This window comes from Silurus aristotelis (genome assembly GCF_946808225.1).
Source record: "Silurus aristotelis genome assembly, chromosome: 17".
Lineage (NCBI taxonomy): Eukaryota > Metazoa > Chordata > Actinopteri > Siluriformes > Siluridae > Silurus > Silurus aristotelis.
In genome coordinates, this window is record NC_139590.1 from 11,813,541 (window position 1) to 11,832,980 (window position 19,440).

Below are 19,440 nucleotides of genomic sequence, written 5' to 3' on the forward strand. Positions count from 1 at the left end.
TGAGCATCATTAATAACAATGAACTGTACGGTATATTTGCACATTTCTTGCTTTCCAACGTTATGCAACTCAAATGATCTGACTGAAATTGTACAGTAGCTTGCAGAATTAACAAATGTAACCACACGGTGGCAGTGTTGTCGTTGGTGTTCCAGAAGCGCCTCTGCTGTTGGCTTCACCTTGGGGAATTTTGCACCTACACGAGCAGTAGTTCTCCTGATTCAACTTGATAAGATCACTGATTCTTTCACTTATTACTCAGACATATTTCCCATATGCCCAGCTGCATTAGGATCAGGTAGTTAGAGATTAGATAAACTGACCTGTTACTATGGTCTCCAGATATGCAGAGAATTTATAGGACGTGAGAGCCATAAAGGGAGGGAACTACTTTTCCCAGAGTGCACCAGGACGCAGCGACGTTTTTTTACGCTGCCGCTTTGCCCATCGTGGAGAATTGCCCAGCATCTCCTGACGGGGAGCAGCCTAACGCCAAGCAAAATGCACTGAAATTACACCATTTCTATTTGATTTTTCTTTGCAATGAAAGAGAAGGTGCGGGACAATGTAGCTGTCGCCGGGAGCCGTGCCGGACTACAGGCCATTAATGTGAGATAAAATGCGGAATCTGTTTATCCGGAGCTGTTAATCCAGAGAAAATACATATTTATAGAAATAAAGAAAATGAAGAAACAATTTAACCGAATGCGACAGCTCGCCAACCAGACTGTTGGCAGGTAAGATATTTAATTTTTATATATTTTTTTTTCTTTTACAGATGATCCTTTTTTCGGGTCTTAAAATCATTATGGTGATTGGTTTCAACTTTGATCAGGAACCGGTCTTATTCAGATTCAGCCCGGTATAAGTGATTACGCAATGCTGGAGCAGAAGCGGGGGATCACGCGTTTTGTGCGAGAGAGAAAAAATCACGGCAGTGTGTATTTTTAGTGTTTGTGTGGGCTTTTTTTAAATGGGCTTTTAGCATCTTGCAGATGCGCAGTGACCCTTAGAGATCCTCCAAAAAAACCCGATACAATGCACCTCTTAGAAAATCCTTGTAACACAATACACACCCAGGTGTAACGCATCTCTATGCTACAGCTGTATGGAGAGCCACAGAGCTGTAATGCGCGCGGCGTCAGCTGTCCTCCATCTGATGCAGACGGACGCAGTGGATGCGACGGGAGGCAGGGTTGCCAGAATGTCGGGGGCTGTTTCCGATTATTTAATTGCCACCTACTCACCGTAGCAGGTGACTATTCACTTAGACGAAGTGTACCGTAGTGGATTTCAATCTGCTTCTTCGTATTGTGTTACCTAGCATGATTGTTCATAGTTCAACCGAGAAGTTGTTCCGGTCAATCTGGCAACATGAGTTAAAGGCGAGAAAATGGAAGAGACGCAACGTTTCCATCACATCACGCAGTCAGTGTTGAGGGGGAAAAAAAGGAGGGGTCGGTTACAGACCGTCCATCCATCAGCATAGTTTTCCAGGCATTTTTAGGTCATATTATAAAATATAAAAAAAAAAAAAAGATGATGTTTAAAATGCAAAGGAGAAGTCATAAATGAATCTTAGCCTTGGTGAAGATGCTGAAGACTGCAGCATCCTTGTCAATTTCTCTATTAGTTGTGTATTGTGTGTTTCTGAACCATTATCATTTGTTCATCTGGATATTAATCCATGCACCAGTGCTGTGCTGCTTTATCCCTGTCCCTGTTTGGTTTGTGTTTCACACCTCCCCTACTTGAGCTGTTGTAGAAAAGGAAGAGGCTTCCAATTCGTGGGACCAGGTGTGCTCTGCTCCAGGCTCTGGCATGCTGGGTGATTATGCCATTGTGGGTCATGATATGAACATTCCTGCTGTGCATAAGCCGGGTGGTCGGACGGCAAGAACTTTTTTCTTGGCCTGTGTCTACGTATCTTGATCCCACATTAGTATTCTCCCCATCTAATGGCTGTGTCCAGGGAGTGATGGTGTTGGCCTGCTGGGCCACTCTGTTCACAGCAGCACAGTAATGAGCAACAACATGTTCTTTAAACAGAAAACTGACCAGTCTCATTAATAAAAAATAAAGGTCAAGGCTGAGGTAGCCGATACTAGTGCGGGAATTAGAGCTGATGCCATCCTTTTTCTGCATGAGACAGAGATGTTTTTTCATAAGAACTATATGATGTACTGTATATTTGATTGGAACTCTGGCTTTGCCCTTGGCCATTGCATATGTGACCTTGAGAATCTTGCAGAGCTGTAGCAATTGTTACAGGTTACATGTGATCAGCTCTGAATTTTCAGCACCCTTGGTAAAAAAAAAAAAGTAAACATTGCGCTTACTTACGAAGTTTAATTCGGTTTACTGTAGGGCTGAGTTCATATAACAATGTAGTATTGATATAATAAATGATCTCACATCTATTATGAGCAAACCAATATATCATGATTAGGGCTGCTGATATGCATTATTTTATTAATCAAGTATTTTAACGATTATTCCATTGATTAATCAACTTTTTATTTATTTAAGAGCAATGCTAAATAAGAGGGAGAAAATAAGATAGGTCTTAAATTTTTTATTGCTGAAATTGTATACAAAAATATCAGTAAAAACTAAACCTATTTAGTGCATTTACAGTTTTTCTTAGTTGCTTTGGAGCATTTGTCGAATCCTCAATAATATTTGCAAACCAGTAAGTACGTTCTCAAAACAGTGTGTACAAACAGCACAACACAATGGATTTCTCAAAGTTGAAAAGCTTGTAAAATCCTTAGTTCATCTCTCAAAAGTAAGTATTTGTGTCAATGAACATCTCATTCCCATCAGAATGAAAAGTCCCTTTGTCATTGTTCACAAACAAAATCTAAATGTTTAGTCATGTTGTCAGTAATATGGTGCACAATTTCAGTATTTCTTGATATAAACTACAGTTTGTATTATAATTATTGAAAATGCACAAAGTTACATTTGTTCTGTTTGGCATCAATCAATCAGCAGAACAAATTGATTTGTTTGATTGCATATTTGATTTATATTGATTGCAAGAGCCCGGACAGGATTCACACTTTTACTGTACTATAGTGTATTAGTGTAAGTTTGTTTCTAAGTTGTTCATCCATTTTCAGAAATAGTAATTCTGTTTTGCTCTGTTGCCAATTAATGGTTCTCAAGATTCACCTTTGACCTATTTTAGAGAACTAGTTGATCATTGGTTGATCTGATGCCGTTCACTCGCCTTCATTAGTGACATTCAAGATTCATCTGCACAAGATATTAATTGAAGTCACTTTTACCAAAAAAAAGGTTTAATAGAAATTTGAGCTTGACAGATAATGACAACTGGTTTAACCATTTTGTATTCAGTGACGTATGCAATGAGCTGATACCGAGATGTTTTGGGGGTTAAGACTATTTAAGTAAAACTAGTACAGTAATCCCCCGTTTATCGCGGTGGTTACATTTCAAAACTGCTCGCGATAAACCAAAATCTGCGATAAACCACCCCAGAAATGCTTTTTTACAATTGTTTAAGCCATAAATCATCCGCCCACACACTTTAAACACAAAGAAAACATTTTAAAGAATATAGTGAAAGTAATTTTTTGTAAATTTGTAGAAATACAGTACACTCTGCTAGTTTATTGGTTATAGTGTCCTATGACGTCGAAAAAAGAGGCTGAGTTAAAGATACACTGAATTCTTAACTTTCTGTACTGTACTGTATTAACATTTTACTTCATTTTATAATTTATAATTATATTTTTATTACAGTTTTTCTCAGTTACTTTGGAGCATTTCTCAAATCAGAAATGAAATTCTCAAAACTACTTGTTCAACCTCCATGTCATTAAGTCACTTGTGCACATCATAAAGACAGTTTTCGTTGCTTTGATCAAATTGCAAACGCTTTAGTACATTCATTTAATCGATTGTGTATAATTTGAAAATATCAGTTGTTTGTCATGTTGATCAAAATATATTATACTAGTTTCACTTAAATAGTCTAAACCCCCAAAACACTCAGCATCAGTTCATTGCATAAATCATTGAATGCAAAATGGTTAAACCAATTGTCATCATCTGTCAAGCTTAAATTTCTATTAAAATTTTTTTGGTAAATGTGACTTGAATTGATGACTTGTGCAGATGAATCTCGAATGTCACTAATGAAGGCAAGTGAACGGCATCAGATCAACCAATGATCAACTAGTTCTCTAAAATAGGTCAAAGGTGAATCTTGTGAGCCTTCAATTGGCAACAGAGCAAAACACAGGGTAAATTTTTTTAAATGGATGAACAACTAAGAAACGAACGGACACTAATACAGTACATTATATGTGTAAATCCTGTCAGGTCTCTTGCAATCAATAAAAATTGATTCATCAATATACCAGTACAATCAAACAAATAAATTTGTGCTGCTAAAATTCATAGATGCCAAACAGAAGAAATTCAGCCTTGTACATTTTGAATCATTATAATACAATCCATAGTTTATATTGAAATAATATACTGAAATTGTGCTCCGTCTTACTGACAACATGACTTACCATTTTGATGATCTTTTTTGTGAACAATGACAAAGGGACTTTTCATTCTGATGATTTTTTCATTGACCTTAAATACTTTTTAGAAATGTACTAAGGATTATGAGAAAAGTACAGGCTTTTGCAAGAAATCCAATATATTGTGCTGTTTGTACACATTGTTTTGAGAATGCACTCACTGGTTCGCAAATATTAAGGATAATTTGACAAGTGGTTCAAAGCAACTGAGAAAAAAAGAATTCATTATTTCAACATAAAACTCCATATAAGTTACCTATAAGTTTTTTGGTCTATCATGCTACCCATTAGAGACCGGGAAAATCAGCTAAACAAATTAGTTGTGTGGCAAATGCAATTCCGCGATAAACCGGGGGCATGAGATTCGAATGCGGTAAAGTGGTGGATTACTGTATATTATATTTTCATCAACATGACATAAACAACTGATAATGTACATAACAGCAGACAATTGAAGACAATCAATTAAATTATTGCACTAAAGCATTTGATCAAAGCAACGAGAACTGTCTTTATAATGTGCACAAGTGACTAAATTACATTGAACAAGGAGTTTTTAGAATTTCATTTCTGATCTCAGAAACGCTCCAAACCAACTGAGAAAAACTGTAATAGCCATATTATATCAAAATACAAATACAGTGCATTCAAAAAGTCGCTCCGCAGAGGGCTTGTAAATTAATTCAGGGTGGAAACTATTAGTTTAATGAACCTCATAATTATTCTCACTCATGTATTTATTTATTAAATCTCACACAGTATCGTGATGTGGGTTTCTTGTCTCCAGAAAGCTGCTTGAAATTATTCACGGACTAAATCCATGTATTTATCGCCAGCTTTGAAAATGTGCTCCACTACCTGCTCTACACGGCCACTGCTGAGGGAATTTTTGAATTAACTGTATATAATTGGAAATATAAAAATCTATTTTAAATTACTTTAAAAATGGTAACCGTACTGTACGGTGTTTCCTTTATGTTTTAGTTTGAAATGATCTCAAACTTTGGAAACTTTCTGGGGTTTTTTTGGCCTGAATTCTCTCCTCGTCCCTCGCCGTTTCTCTTTTTTTTTTTTTTTTTTTTTTTTTTGTTAAATGGACTAAACAAACATTAATTTGCCTCGATGAATTTTTGTAATCAAATTACTTAAGTTATTCGAGGAATCGTTACAGCCCTGATCATGATAAATATTGTGTATCGCAGGAATGCCTTTGTGAAATTTTATATATTTTTGTCATACTTACAGGTTTGATTTCTCTTTTAGATTTTTATTGTGACATAAATCTCATTAACTACAAATGACTTTTTCACCCAAATCGTTTATTTTAAATTGTGGCAGTAATCTTGGGGCTCAAATTAGGACACTCATATACTCCCTAGCATTTTATCCATTAGCACCTCAGGCTTGTCTCATGTTGTTAGTCATTAGGTTGCCTAAACAAGAGTAAGAAACTCCCTAGCTAATGGATTAGCAGGATACACATTAATGTGGATGTAATGAATGATGCTGTATTCTGGTTATTTCCTTCTGGTCATTAGCTCTGTGCAGTGGTGGGCCGTGCATTTGATACCTGGGCCTTCATTGGGGACCTACCCGACTTAATCCACCTCTTGATACCACCACTGTCATGTCGCAATTATAGAAACCAACGATATAATCGATATCAATGTAACAACGCGTGGCATTACAGAGAGAGAGGAATTTCACATATGGAGGATGAATACCATTTTACTAAAGCAAGCTCCAAACCTCTACACTTCAACTGCAACTGTGCCACCTACATCATCTGAAGCAGTTCAGAATCAATATTTGTCAAATAACATGACATAAACCTTAACTGGTGAACAAACCCTTTCCCGGGTTGAGACAAGCTAGCTAGCTTCGGGGGTTGGCGACCTCTCCTCATGATGTCTAGCTTTTCTTGAAAATGTATTTTTAAGTATGTCTGAGACCAAATCAATTTCTCTTCCTCCGTAGGCATAAAAAAGTCTAACTGAGATGTATTACTGTGTGCAGCGCGCTACAGACGTGTTTTATCAGTCAAACTTGTCTGTAAGAGTTTCCCTCTGACCAAACAATCAGAGTACGGAAAAATGCTGACGCTATTCTGGGCCAGCTAGCTGACCCTGTGAGGCGAATATGAAATCTGATTGGTTAAAGAAACAGAGCTAATTCTTAAGGAGACAATGGTAAAAGGGCCAGGTCTACTGATTTGGAATGCCTGGGCAGATTAGATTGACATGGCAGCACATAGAGGCTGAAATCTGATTGGACAAAAAACTTTACATCCACATACACGTACTGGAAGCAGTGCAGCCAAGAGAAACGCTACGAAATAAAGAGAATAAACTGTTGGGAATAAATAAATACAATTCCATAAAAGAAATGTTAGAATTAGGGTTGTAAATGTAGGTCAGTGCTTCTGATGGTGTTTCGGCCAGCAGAGAAGGCTTTGCTGGCCCTGACCGCCCACCACTGGCTCTGTGCAGATTGCTGAAGACCCACGATAACAGCTTCAGCTGCTGCATAATATCACATGCACACTGATTATACAAGAGGTGCAAACAGTTAGGGTGATGAAAATTATTTAAGGGATTTGTAATATTAACCAAATAGGATGTTGGTGGGCTGTTTATAAATTTTTAAGCAACATTGCATGAAAAAAAAAAAACGCTTGATGTTAAATTTCAGCACCACTGTGATTCAAGCACAAGACCATAGGCTGATGCTGTGCCTGATGTGGTTTTCAGTATAATAGCTCAAGTGCAATATCACTTTTATACAAGATTGATAACTTAATAGATAAATGATAAATGATAACTTAATGTTAGAGAAACTGACATTTCTGACACAGATTGGCTAAATAATTATTTTTGCACAGAGAACAGAAATAGATCACTCATAGACTGTAAGCTAGCTGGCTAGCTAGCGCACAACGACATGTACATTTGCATTAAACATGGTTATGGTAAAATCTACATCATTTTTGTTAATATCATCTGATGAGCATTCATATTTTTTTATTAAAGGCTATATACTGTATATGAAAGACATATTGTGTGCCATAGCTGCTATTAATGTTGCTGATTTTACTTAAGTAAGTGATTTAGTGAAATGTCTCAGTGAGGTTATGCAAAGAATAAGCATTTTTGGAACTCATTTTATCCATATATATTAGTAAACTGGAACTATATATCTGTAATTGTACTTATACATTTAGTGTTTCCCATCTTACATGTCCCTCATTATCAGAGGACATGTGTGAGCATGTCAAGAGTGAAGGTTTGTGACTTTGCTTTTGCTTTCAGTGACCTCAGTGGTTGTGCATTTGAAGGCTTTACTCTCATTCATGTGTTGTTACGGTTGTGTGATTGGTTGGGAGGAACTGCGGTGTACTCATTCCCTCAGGAAGGGTGGCAGCCAGCATAGTGTTTGGCTGGGGCAAAAAGTGTGTGTGTGTGTGTGTGTGTGTGTGTGTGTGTGTGTGTGTGTGTGTGTGTGTGTGTGTGTGCGTGTGTGTGTGTTTGTGTGTGTGTGTGTGTATGGGTGAACTTGTCCTCCCAAGAGGGCCTCCTCACAAACTACAAGGGAATTGTTTTTTATTCATCCCACGAAACACCTTACTGGCTAGATGGTACACACCAAGAGACAGTTATAGCTGAGTGAGTGATAGCTGCACAAGACAAAATCCAATTGTTAATGATTGCTCACTCTTACGTCTTATTGTGATTATAAAGATTGAAATAGATGTAATAGTAGTGAACTCTGAACTTCAGTCAATCTACATTAACTTGTTTGCAAATAACCTACTCCCTCCCGTTCTTTGCAATATTACTTTTTCTCTTGATTAAGCATTGTGTTTATGAGATGCATGATTATCTTTTTTTTAGTGTTTCTCACCATAGCCTGCTTTTGTAAGTCTATTTAGTCATATATAGTGGATGTTTGTAAAGCCTGAGCTTAGAACCATCATTCATTACAGTACTTTATAACAGCTGTAGACAATTGTTTTCTCACCACCTTCTCCCCCTGGAAGTTAATAAAAAATACTCAGATATTTAAGCAAGAAACTCTCAAAAACTTTCTAAATGGGTGTTAGGTGCCAAGCTTTAGTCTTGCTGTCCATCTATGGGTAAGTTGTAATGCAGCACATATGTTAATAATATGTTAAAAGGGATGTGGCAAAAACAAAGGAAAAGGCATATGAGGAGCTGAAAGAGAAGTTGGACACTATGGGAGGAGAAAAGGATTTATACTGATTGACTAGACAGAGGGACCGAGCTGGGAAGGATGTGCTGCAAGTTAGAGCAATAAAGGATGGAAATAGAAATGTGTTGACTAGTGAGGAGAGTGTGTTGAGAAGATGAAGGGAGTATTTTGAGCAGCTGATGAATGAGGAAAATGAGAGAGAAGGTTGGATGATGTCTAGATTGTGAAGCAGGAAGTGGATAGGATTAGTAAGGAGGAAGTGAGGGCAGATATTAAGAGGATGAAAAGTGGAAAGTCGGTTGCCCTGGATGACATACCAGTAGAAGCATGGAGATGTTTAGGAGCGTTGGCAGTGGAGTTTTTAACAAGATTGTTAAACAAAATTTTGGAAGGTAAGAAGATGCCTGAGGAATGGAGAAGGAGTGTGCTGGATATTTTTAGGAATAAGGGAGATGTGCAGACCTGCAGTAACTACAGGGGAATTAAGGTGATCAGTCACACCATGAAGTTATGGGAAAGAGAAGTGGAAGCCAGGCTGAAAGAAGAGGTGACCATCTGTGAGCAACAGCATGATTTCATGCTGAGAAAGAGCACTACAAATGCATTATTTGTTTTGAGGATGTTGATGGAGAAATATAGAGAAGATCAGAAGGAGTTGCATTGTGTGTTTTTTGGATTTAGAGAAAGCGTATGACAGGGTGACGAGAGAGGAGTTGTGGTATTGTATGAGGAGGTCAGGTGTGTCCGAGAAGTATGTGAGGGTGGTGCAGGACATGTATGAGGGCAGTGTGACAGCAGTGATGTGTGCAGTAGAAACAACAGACTGGTTCAAAGTGAAGGTGTTATTGCATCAAGGATCGGCTCTGAGCCCTTTCCTGTTTACAGTGGTGATTGACAGGTTCATGGACGAGGTCAGACAGGAGTCTCCATGGATAATGATGTTTGCGGATGAAATTATGATTTGTGGTGAGAGAAGGGAGCAGGTTAAGAAGAGCCTGGAGAGGTGGAGGTACACGCTGGAGAGAAGGGGAATGAAAGTCAGTAGGAGTAAGACAGAGTACATGTGTGTGAATTGGAGGGAGGGCAGTGGAGTGGTGCGGTTGCAGGGAGAAGAAGTGGTGAAGGTGGATGAGTTTAATACCTGGGGTCAACAGTGCGAAGTAATGGAGAGTGTGTTAGAGAAGTGAAGAAAAGAGTGCAGGCAGGGTGGAGTGGGTGGAGAAGAGTGACAGGAGTGATTTGTGATAGAAGAGTATCTGCAAGAGTGAAAGGGAAAGTTTATACGACTGTGGTGAGCCCTGCAATGTTGTATGGTTTAGAGACAGTGACATTGAGTAAAATACAGGAGGTGGAGCTGCAGGTAGCAGAGCTGAAGATGCTGAGGTTTTAATTGGGAGTGAAGAGGGTGGACAGGATTAGAAACGAGTTTATTAGAGGGACAGCGCATGTCTGACATTTTAGGGACAAGGTGAGGGAGGCGAGATTGAGATGGTTTGGACAGAGGAGAATGCGGAAGATGGCGCCACCAGGCAGGACATGCATGTAGTTGGTTTGAAAGAGGAAGATGTAGAGGACAGAGTGGTGTGGAGACAGATGATCCACTGTGGTGACCCTAACGGGAGCAGCCGAAAGTAGAAGAAGATGAATAAAGCAGTACATTAATACTTTAGATTTCCATGAATTTATGTGTCAGACCAATTTGCAGATAAATGTCAATGAATTACAGAATTACTCACTGGCTTTGGATAGAGCTTTTCGAGGAATACATTTTTAGCAATAAATGCCACATGACTACACGGATGCTCATATATAGTCGCAACCTTTAGTGTGAGAGACAGAGAATATCAGGCAACATCATCTTTCATCTGTATTTGATATGTCACAGGGACTTTTTTTACAGCCATTACAGGTATCTCTCTTGCGCTGCAGTGTCCTAGTTTTGAAATTATCAGTTGCTCCTCCTCCCTTTTCTCTGCCCCTCCTCCCCCTCTTGCCCGTGTTTGTGTCTTTTCTCCTTCCACATTATAGGCTTGCAAGTGTGCAATGTCAGCAGCAATGTTTAGTTTTTCATACAATCCTGTATGCAGCTCTGCATAACATTACTGAGTTTATGTTGTGAAACATTGTTGTTTTCACTTATATTAGATAAAAACATTATTTTTTTGAAACTACCAAGCTCTGTTTTTATGTTGTTGTTTTGGTTTTCTTTTCTTTTGTTTTTTGTTTATTTATTTATTTTAAAAACGCACCATGTCATGTTTCCACAAAACCACAACGCCTCATGCTAAGAAATTTCCCATATTGAGACACTTGTAGCTTTACCTCTGACCTTCTTTCTTTTGTTACAAAGCACTGACACTGGACATTACCTCAAATACTAAAATTACTCCTCACAGAAGATCTCACCATCTTCTTTCGGCTTCTCCCGTTAGGGGTCGCCACAGCGGATCCTCCGCACGTTTTGATTTGGCACATGTTTTACGCTGGATGCCCTTCCTAACGCAACCCTCCCCAATTTATCCGGGCTTGGGACCGGCACTGAGAGTGGCTGGGGATCTCACCATATCATACATTATTCTTTATATACTTATCACTCTTTATTTACGTATTTATGCTTATGAAGAAAATATGCTATATGAAATGCTGTGTTATTTGCTTAACTTAACCATGATAAAGTATTATAGCATTTGCATTAAGTAAAATAATAAACTCTGTACCTAGCAGCTACAACTCTCAATGCTATAGTTACAGAAAATTAATTAACACCCCTTGACTATTCCATTTTGAGAATGGAAAACTGAATTTAACTACTTTGTTTTGAAAACATAATTATAAAGAAAAATATTTGTTTTGATGTCAAATAAAAGCAACTACCGGTAGTCCAAAATATCATTGATGAATCATTCATTATTCCTTTAGAAAAAAACACAAAATCCTAATCTAAAAGCATTTTTTTAATATAAATTGCTCACATGCACTACAAGGAATCTGACCTTTTGAACTTATATAAATACGAATCAGTGCATTACTTCTGTAAAATAGGATTCAAGGTTTTTTTGCATAATTAATGCTGCATTTGCATAGCATATTACATGTCCTGTGCGTCTATGCTGTTTGAAGGATATCTGCAATTACAGCTTCGTCTTTTTAAATATGATTGCACAGATAAAAAAAATAAAAAATCCATTACTTATTAAGAGGCAAATAAAGTTTTGTGGAGTATATTTTAAAACCTGACCCACTCTAAGGGGTAGGCAAAAAGTCATATAACAATGCTTAATTACAGTATTTAAATTTAAAATGTTATTGGTCACATACTGTCGGAAATTATTTCATAGGCCGACCGCTTTCCGACTTTAGCTGAATCTTCCAAAAATTAATCTTGCAAAATAATCCTTTCAAAGAATTCATAAAACCTGAATGAGAAGAGCAATGTAGAGTTTATTACAGTAAACTACAACCCAAAAGAGCATAGTGGTGACATGTCAGAGATGGTTTGAATGCAAATGACATTTTATTCTTCTTTTATACACACATTGAGTGTCTTGATTTGCCATTAACTCCCCAAATCTGGGCCCTATCCAATAACCATTAGCTTGGGAAACACCCAGAATTTTGGGTTTCACATACTACCATTATCTTGCAAAAAACTATTTCTTAATGCGTCATTTAGGAGTTTGCCTGGTTGTTGCCTGGTTTGCCTGTTGGAACTTTCCATGTTAGCCTGCTTACTGTTTTCTGAGGGTTTCCTTATGTGGGGCTTTTCTTATGTGTTGTTAAGCATGAATAAGCATATTCTTAATTATTTTAGCCTACAATGCATAACCTTACACAATATGGTATGCAAATAAATGCTTTAGGGTTTGTTAATGTTTTGCTACCTATTAGGTAAAATAAAAAAAAATAGAACCATATTTAAAGTGTTTTTATTAGCATCTGAAACTTGAAGCCATATACAACCAGGACTTGTGAAGTGTTTTAATTGTAAGCCAAAAAGTGGAGTGTTAACTAGTATATGTGTTAACTAGTATATGTCATTACTGTCACGTTAGAGTAGTTACTTTGTACAAAATGGAGATATGAACACATACAGTACTTTTTTGACAGAAGCAATATTAGATAAGAATCCCTGATATACAAATATATTTGGTAAACACAAGTTTAGTGAACGTTCTAGAAAATCAACTTTGTCAATGCACTGTTTATTCACTTATGATTTAAGAGATGATTTTATACATTACAATTTTCTATAAATGTTTGAAGAAGCCAGAAATCCAATCCCAAATATTGAGTGTCCAACAGAAAATCGTGTGACTTAAATGCTAACTAACAGCTAATGATAACTGGCAGCACAAATTGGATTAAATTTATTTTGAACACAGCATAGGCTATTGGCATTGAATGATGAAAAACCACAATCAAAAATCAAAAAGTCGATTGATGTTATTTATCTATTCCTCTTCACTAACTCATCTAGCTATGATATCTATCTGGTTCTGGCTGTCTCTACCAATAAAATGGTATCTGAGACTGCATAAGTGTTATGGGCCTGAAGAGTCAGTGATGCATGGTGCAGACACTGCCTCATCCCCAGACACATCAAGAGTCCTTGAATAAGTGGGACTGTAAATTAACAATCATGGCAAAACAGACATTCAATTTTGTTTGGCACTGACATAATCAATTTCCCTCCAGCCTGAGCTGTATTGCATCTGTAAAGGCCAGTTCTGTCTTTCACTTCCTTCTGGCTCTCACTATATCACTGTTAATTGAAACTGATATGTCATTACGACGTTTCGGAAATAATCAATGTCCTCATATTTAGAGTTAAACTGTAACAAAAGAGCTTTAGGTGTGTTGACAGGTCCACAAGTAAAGTGAAAATCACCATGGTCAATGGTTTTCATTCACAGATACGATATAACACCACAACCATTAAATACAGAGGAAGCATTTTATATCGTGCAAGCAATATATTTTATATTACGCTTTCTGATTCAACTACAAATTATACAATTAGAGGATGATAAGGCATGTCATTCATGAGCCTTGATTTTATAGTAGAACTGTGTTTAACTTTTGTTTTTACTGATTATGGTATGCTGTATTGGTATTATGGTATTAGCTAGCAATCAACCTAGACAGGTTTGTAAGCAGGCTAGATGCAACAAACTCCTAGTATGCAACACTTTGTGTAAACTTAGGGCTTAAATTAGTGCTTAATTGCTAGAGTGACCCAGAGGACAAAGCTGTTGCACTGCAGAAATGTATTCTTAATATTGGAACCAACCAAAAGAAGGAAATAAAAATATATAAATCAGTCCTATACATGCAACCAAACTAAATAGCAAAGAACCAGTCTTAAAAATAGTTGATAAAGCACCATTAATTCTTCCTTTTTCAACTGAAAAAAATGTAACATATTTATTGGATAATCCCATGAGGCATTTTTACCAAAGCAGGCCTACTGCCAATTTCTGGCATTACAGAAGAAGATAAAAAGCATACAGGCCTCTTGAAACCTATGAAACCTTTTAGTGCATTTGGTAGAAAGACCTCCTGCTTTTTCCCCCATCTGCTGCAGTGCACTTGCTTATGTTTGAAGTAATACTTTTTTTATTATTATTATTGCTATGAGCAGACAGAAGAGGAAGAAAAGCGTCCTGGATGCCGCAGGTGAATTCGGTTTTATATCCCCGAGTCTGGCTCAGCTCAGACGCCAGAGAAGATTACATATAGCGCACATACTTCCTTTACAATGTCACACCGAACAGATAGCTACGTATCCAGAGACACGGTTAACCCTCACCCGAGAGGATGTTTAATGAAGAGCATAGAGTGGGAGGTTAGATCAGAAAGAGAGAAGAGTAAGAGAAAGAGAGGAGTAGATAGGATAGAACCAAAACGATTGGCTATAGTCACATTTCATAGACTTAAATAAATGCTTTAGTGACAGCTGGATTAATAAAGGTAGGGAATCCTTGCTCCAGCATGTTCACATGGCCATGTAATGGACAGCTGTGGAGAGATCTGAATCAGGATGTCCTTCAGACCCAGTAAGCCTGTGCCATCTGTGCCAGCAGAGACACCTACTGTTTGATAAAGTTGTTGAGCTGACTCATCTCTTTCACACCACACAACTGGAACATTGAATGACCATGAGTTCTCAACAAACATAATTTGCACTTAGTTGTCCTGTTGTTCCTGGTCACACAGTGATGGCTCTACTCCAAATACTTAGAACTGTTTTATTTTTTGTTTTTGTCTGTTTGTTTGTTTGTTTTTAACATTATGGCCTTCTTATGAAGACCCAGCTTAAGGTGTATGAATAGCTAAAATCTGCTGAGAAAGGCTAATGAGAAAAACTGAGGATTGCATGTGCTTTCTCATTTCACACTCATTGTAGTATGAGCAGTGAGTGTGCAGTGAGGCTGCAATATAGGTTTTCAACATTGGGAATCAAGCGCATATACTGTCAGGCTTGCAGACTGACTACGCACACAGAAACACACACCATCCCCTGATTATTTATAATAAAATGCATATATGACAAAATAACATGGCTATATAAATGCTTTTATATTTTCATTAGCCTTTATTCAATTTGGAGCTCATCTTAAGCCCATTTTACAAGCGAATCACAGCAGCACTGCCATGCTAATCAAAGTGGCCTTTACACTGCACACTAGCAGCAGCTGGGCAACAGCATGTTCACCAGCATGTTGCCATTGACCTAGGATCAGATGATTATTGCCATATAGGCAGTGGACAAAGTAGCAGAATACCACTATTAATAACTTAATTAACATCTAATACCTTACAAAGTACTGTAGGCATTGCCTTATTCCAATCGAGCGTCTGTAGTCCTTCTTTGAATGTTGTCCAGAACTAAGATATTGATTTGTCATTAAAAAAAGCCTTCAGCTTTTCTAGGTGCATGGACCATGCCCTGTTTTTGTGCTCTGATGATTGAAAAGGCCATGAAAGATAATCCAGTAGCTCTTCTTTTGATATTCTAGCACTTTGTAAATTGATTTGCAGTGTGTTTGTAGCCATTATTATGTGGTTGTCTTAAGGAAGCCATGTTGAACCAATGTGTACCTCTGAAGTAGCCTTTATATTTAAAGGTAGTTTCTTGTTTAATTCTGAAGTATATTTCTTGCTTGTTTCCTTGCAGTGTAGCAATAGCAAAGGTGTCACCATGATCCTCACCCCATCTATTTATGTACAGTGGAACCCGGTTATGTTGCCGGCACAAGGGCGCGCCAAAAAACGTCGAGATAACCGATGATCGAGATAAACGAAAACCAATATGGCGGCAATATATTAACATGCCTTATGTACATGATGTGCGTTAATAAATGAGAATGTGCTTGCACGTGTTTTTGGAGGTTTTTTTACACAACAGCGTTGCCGCGATTTTGTTGATTGGTCATGCGGATCGAGAAAACCTGTAATGCGGATAAGGAGGCGGAAGCCTAAGTAAACGCAAACAAAGTTTATTGAGAATACTCAGGAGATAATCCACCAATACTTGTAGCGAAGCAGTAATATCCAGTGGTGCGCTCCGGGAGCGCGGTCAACGAAGTTCTGTGAAAGCAGAGACAGGTCGTGTAGAAAATCCACGGATCCGCGCTATGGAAAGCGCAGCACTGGGCAGCAAGGGATAAACGTGGTGCAGACAGCGTGAACATGGAAAACAGCAGGATCGGGGTAATACGGGGTGCCGTTGAAAGAATGCGGAGTCCGAGAAGAAGGGTACGTAGCGGGATACGTATATGCGATTACGCAGACCGTCATGAACCAACACATACGATCATGCACAAACAATAACGGACCGCGAGTGTGTGGAGGTGAGGGGCTTAAATAGGAGATGGGATGAGTGAGTGAATGAGAGTCAGGTGTGTGTGATCAGCATAACTGCGAGGAGCACTCGGGAGAAGAAGCAGGGTGCTTCGGGGAATGCCGCCGCCGAAGGGGGCGTGGCAGGGGGATTCCTGACATAACTGACGTTAGGTGGCAAATTTGCCCCCCTTGTGCTCGAGATATTAGGGTTCGGCGACATAAAAAAACAAAAAATCTACATAACCGATTAAAAAATGCTAAGACAAAGCGAGAATTTGGCAGCTCCTCTTCAAAAACGTCGACTTAATAGGGTTGGCGAGTTAACCGAGGTCGAGATAAGTAGGTTCGACTGTACTTGTCTACGTATGTATGTTGTATATTCTTATGTACTCTTATTTCTTTTTGTGTTTAATTTATTTGCTTCAAGAAAGACACTCTGGGGAAAAAATTACATAGCATTAATATAGGGTGGCATGGTTGCCAGCTCACAGCTCCAGGGACTTTAAACGTGTTTTTTTGTCTACTCATAACCTCCCCAGGTCTGAGAGCATTTTCTCTGGATCCTGCGACCTTCCAAAAACATCCCAGTAAGTAAATTGACAGCTCTAAATTGCCCTAAGCTGTCAATGACTATAATAATGTGTGCATGATGCTCTGCAATGGATTGGCAACTTATCCAGCGTGCATTTCCACCTCATGGCCAGGGTTCAAGGAAGAGGCTCCAGATCCATCTTAACTCTAACCAGAATAAAGTTATTAAATTAATGAATATCACTGATACATTTTGATTATGAACATGGATTAGGGTAATGTATTATTATGCTCTGGAAACCCCTTCTTGATGACTCATTATGGCAGTGTACATTACAGACTACATCTGTTTTGTGAAGAGAATGTTTGATTTTTTTTTTTTCTACAAGGCTAGTTGTTTAATTATCTAATTAAAAATGAAGTAATTGATTAAAGATCTGATCAATGATTCATTTAGTGAATTTCTCTAACATTCCGTCGGTTTTCACTAGAACATCAAGTTAGAGGTAAAAATCCAGTCTCTGTGGCTTCTATAGGGCCGGAAAAAAAGTGTAAAGAAGAAAACAAAAAATAATTCTTGTGATCAACCATACAACCAGTCAGAAGGTTAAGTTTGACTACTTTGGTTTTAAGGTTAACTACTTTGCCTGCCAATTATATAGTGCAACTGACATACCTTTCAACAAAACACTAAAATAAGGGCCAACAATTGTGTGGATTCTTTAAAGGTTTTTAATGGTTGGCTTTAGCATATGATTAATTTATATATAAACTATAGTTTAGTGGAATATGAAGCTACAGCTACAAACATGAAAATGATCTTTGAAACTATACATTTTTTATACTTTTTTCAGGTCAGCGTTAAAGTTTGGATACAACCAGACATTAGCTCATAGAGTTTGATTAAGGCTAAAAAGAGAAATAAACAAAAAGAAAACTGACACATTAAGAAAATAAGCAATAACCACATCTAGTTATACTGCACTCTTCATTCATTCTTCTACTGAATTGCTGATTTTGATCAAGATATGATTTTTGCCACTTTCTGGACAAATAGCTAAAAGCTTGTTTAGAAAAGTGCATGTTTTTTAGCATATGTTACAAAAAAGAAGCTATTATTGACATTTCAACCATATATATAGCTGATGCATTACACAGTGAAATGAAACAATGTTCCTCCTGAACCCTGGTGCTACATACAACAAAAATCACAGAAAAGCTGCCATGGACTCCACAAGTTTTCCCTCCCTTTTAGGTCAAATCCTTTGGAGTGTCATATGAACAAATCTAATTGAAGAGATAATCCTAAGGAAAATTTGACCTTTTGTAAAAAGAAGTAAACATGGTCAATGTCACACATTTGCTTGCATTTCTAAAAGAGGCCAGGGAATAAAGCAGAATCGTTCAAATAAAACATTAAGGACATTGAACATACTTTCTTTGCTTTTACATTTTTACAACTTCTTTATTTCTAATTTTAAATGAAAAGTTATCTGTCAATCAATGTGACCAATGCAATGTTGGACTTTATTAGACTTTTGGACCCGACTCCACCTCATTAGAACATTTAATGCATTGAAGTAAACATAATTACAAACACATATAAAGCATGTACATTTTATAGACTTTATAGTACTTGCTTTTTATAAGCAAAGATGCAGATGAGTAGATAGATAGATAGATAGATAGATAGATAGATAGATAGATAGATAGATAGATAGATAGATAGATAGATAGATAGATAGATAGATGAAAGTGTATTTATACTTAAATACACCCACTTACACATTAAGTTGTTTTAACATTGTTTCCTGATCAAAGGATAATTCAGAAAGTATTGCCAATGTGAAAATTGTGACCATGAACAAGAATCTGATTCTTGATCATCAGCCTTATTCTGAGATTCTTTAGCGAATATCACACCTGGTCTTGTTTCCGCAACTTAATTATTTTTGCCTCACTCTCATGAATCACGTTGTCTTCACCCTATCTAAGCCTACAAAATGTCTGATTTGGTTGCCTAGAAACCATGCACTTCTTTTTTTAAAATTAGTTTTCTGCTCCTCTGCAGTACACCACCTACATGTTCTTGATAATTACAGCCTGTTGTTCAGGGGAACTGAACGGACAAGTCATAAAATAAGGGCTAAATTTGCAGATAAACTCTGTAATATGTTTTTGATGCAAATGACGTGCTCGCATGCATTTCAGATGCATTCGTCATTATTTGTTTCAAGGTATGGTTTGGGAATTACAGCTGGGAATGCTACTGTGGGGTTTGGGGAGCACT

General features: G+C 37.6%; 1 protein-coding gene across 15 annotated transcripts in view; it reads left to right on the plus strand.

The window, feature by feature from the left end:
* The first annotated feature begins 200 nt into the window (after positions 1-200).
* Positions 201-19,440, plus strand: part of arhgap44a (Rho GTPase activating protein 44a) — a 56,654-nt gene continuing 37,414 nt past the window's right edge. For 9 of the 15 annotated variants that reach the window (XM_083566638.1, XM_083566639.1, XM_083566630.1 and 6 more), the window contains exon 1: positions 238-737. In XM_083566638.1, coding sequence (XP_083422764.1) covers positions 685-737 — 53 coding nt within the window. In that variant the 5' untranslated portion in view covers positions 238-684. Of the gene's footprint in view, positions 738-19,440 lie in introns of all 15 variants that reach the window. The other 6 variants (XM_083566634.1, XM_083566635.1, XM_083566631.1 and 3 more) reach the window with 3 other exon arrangements.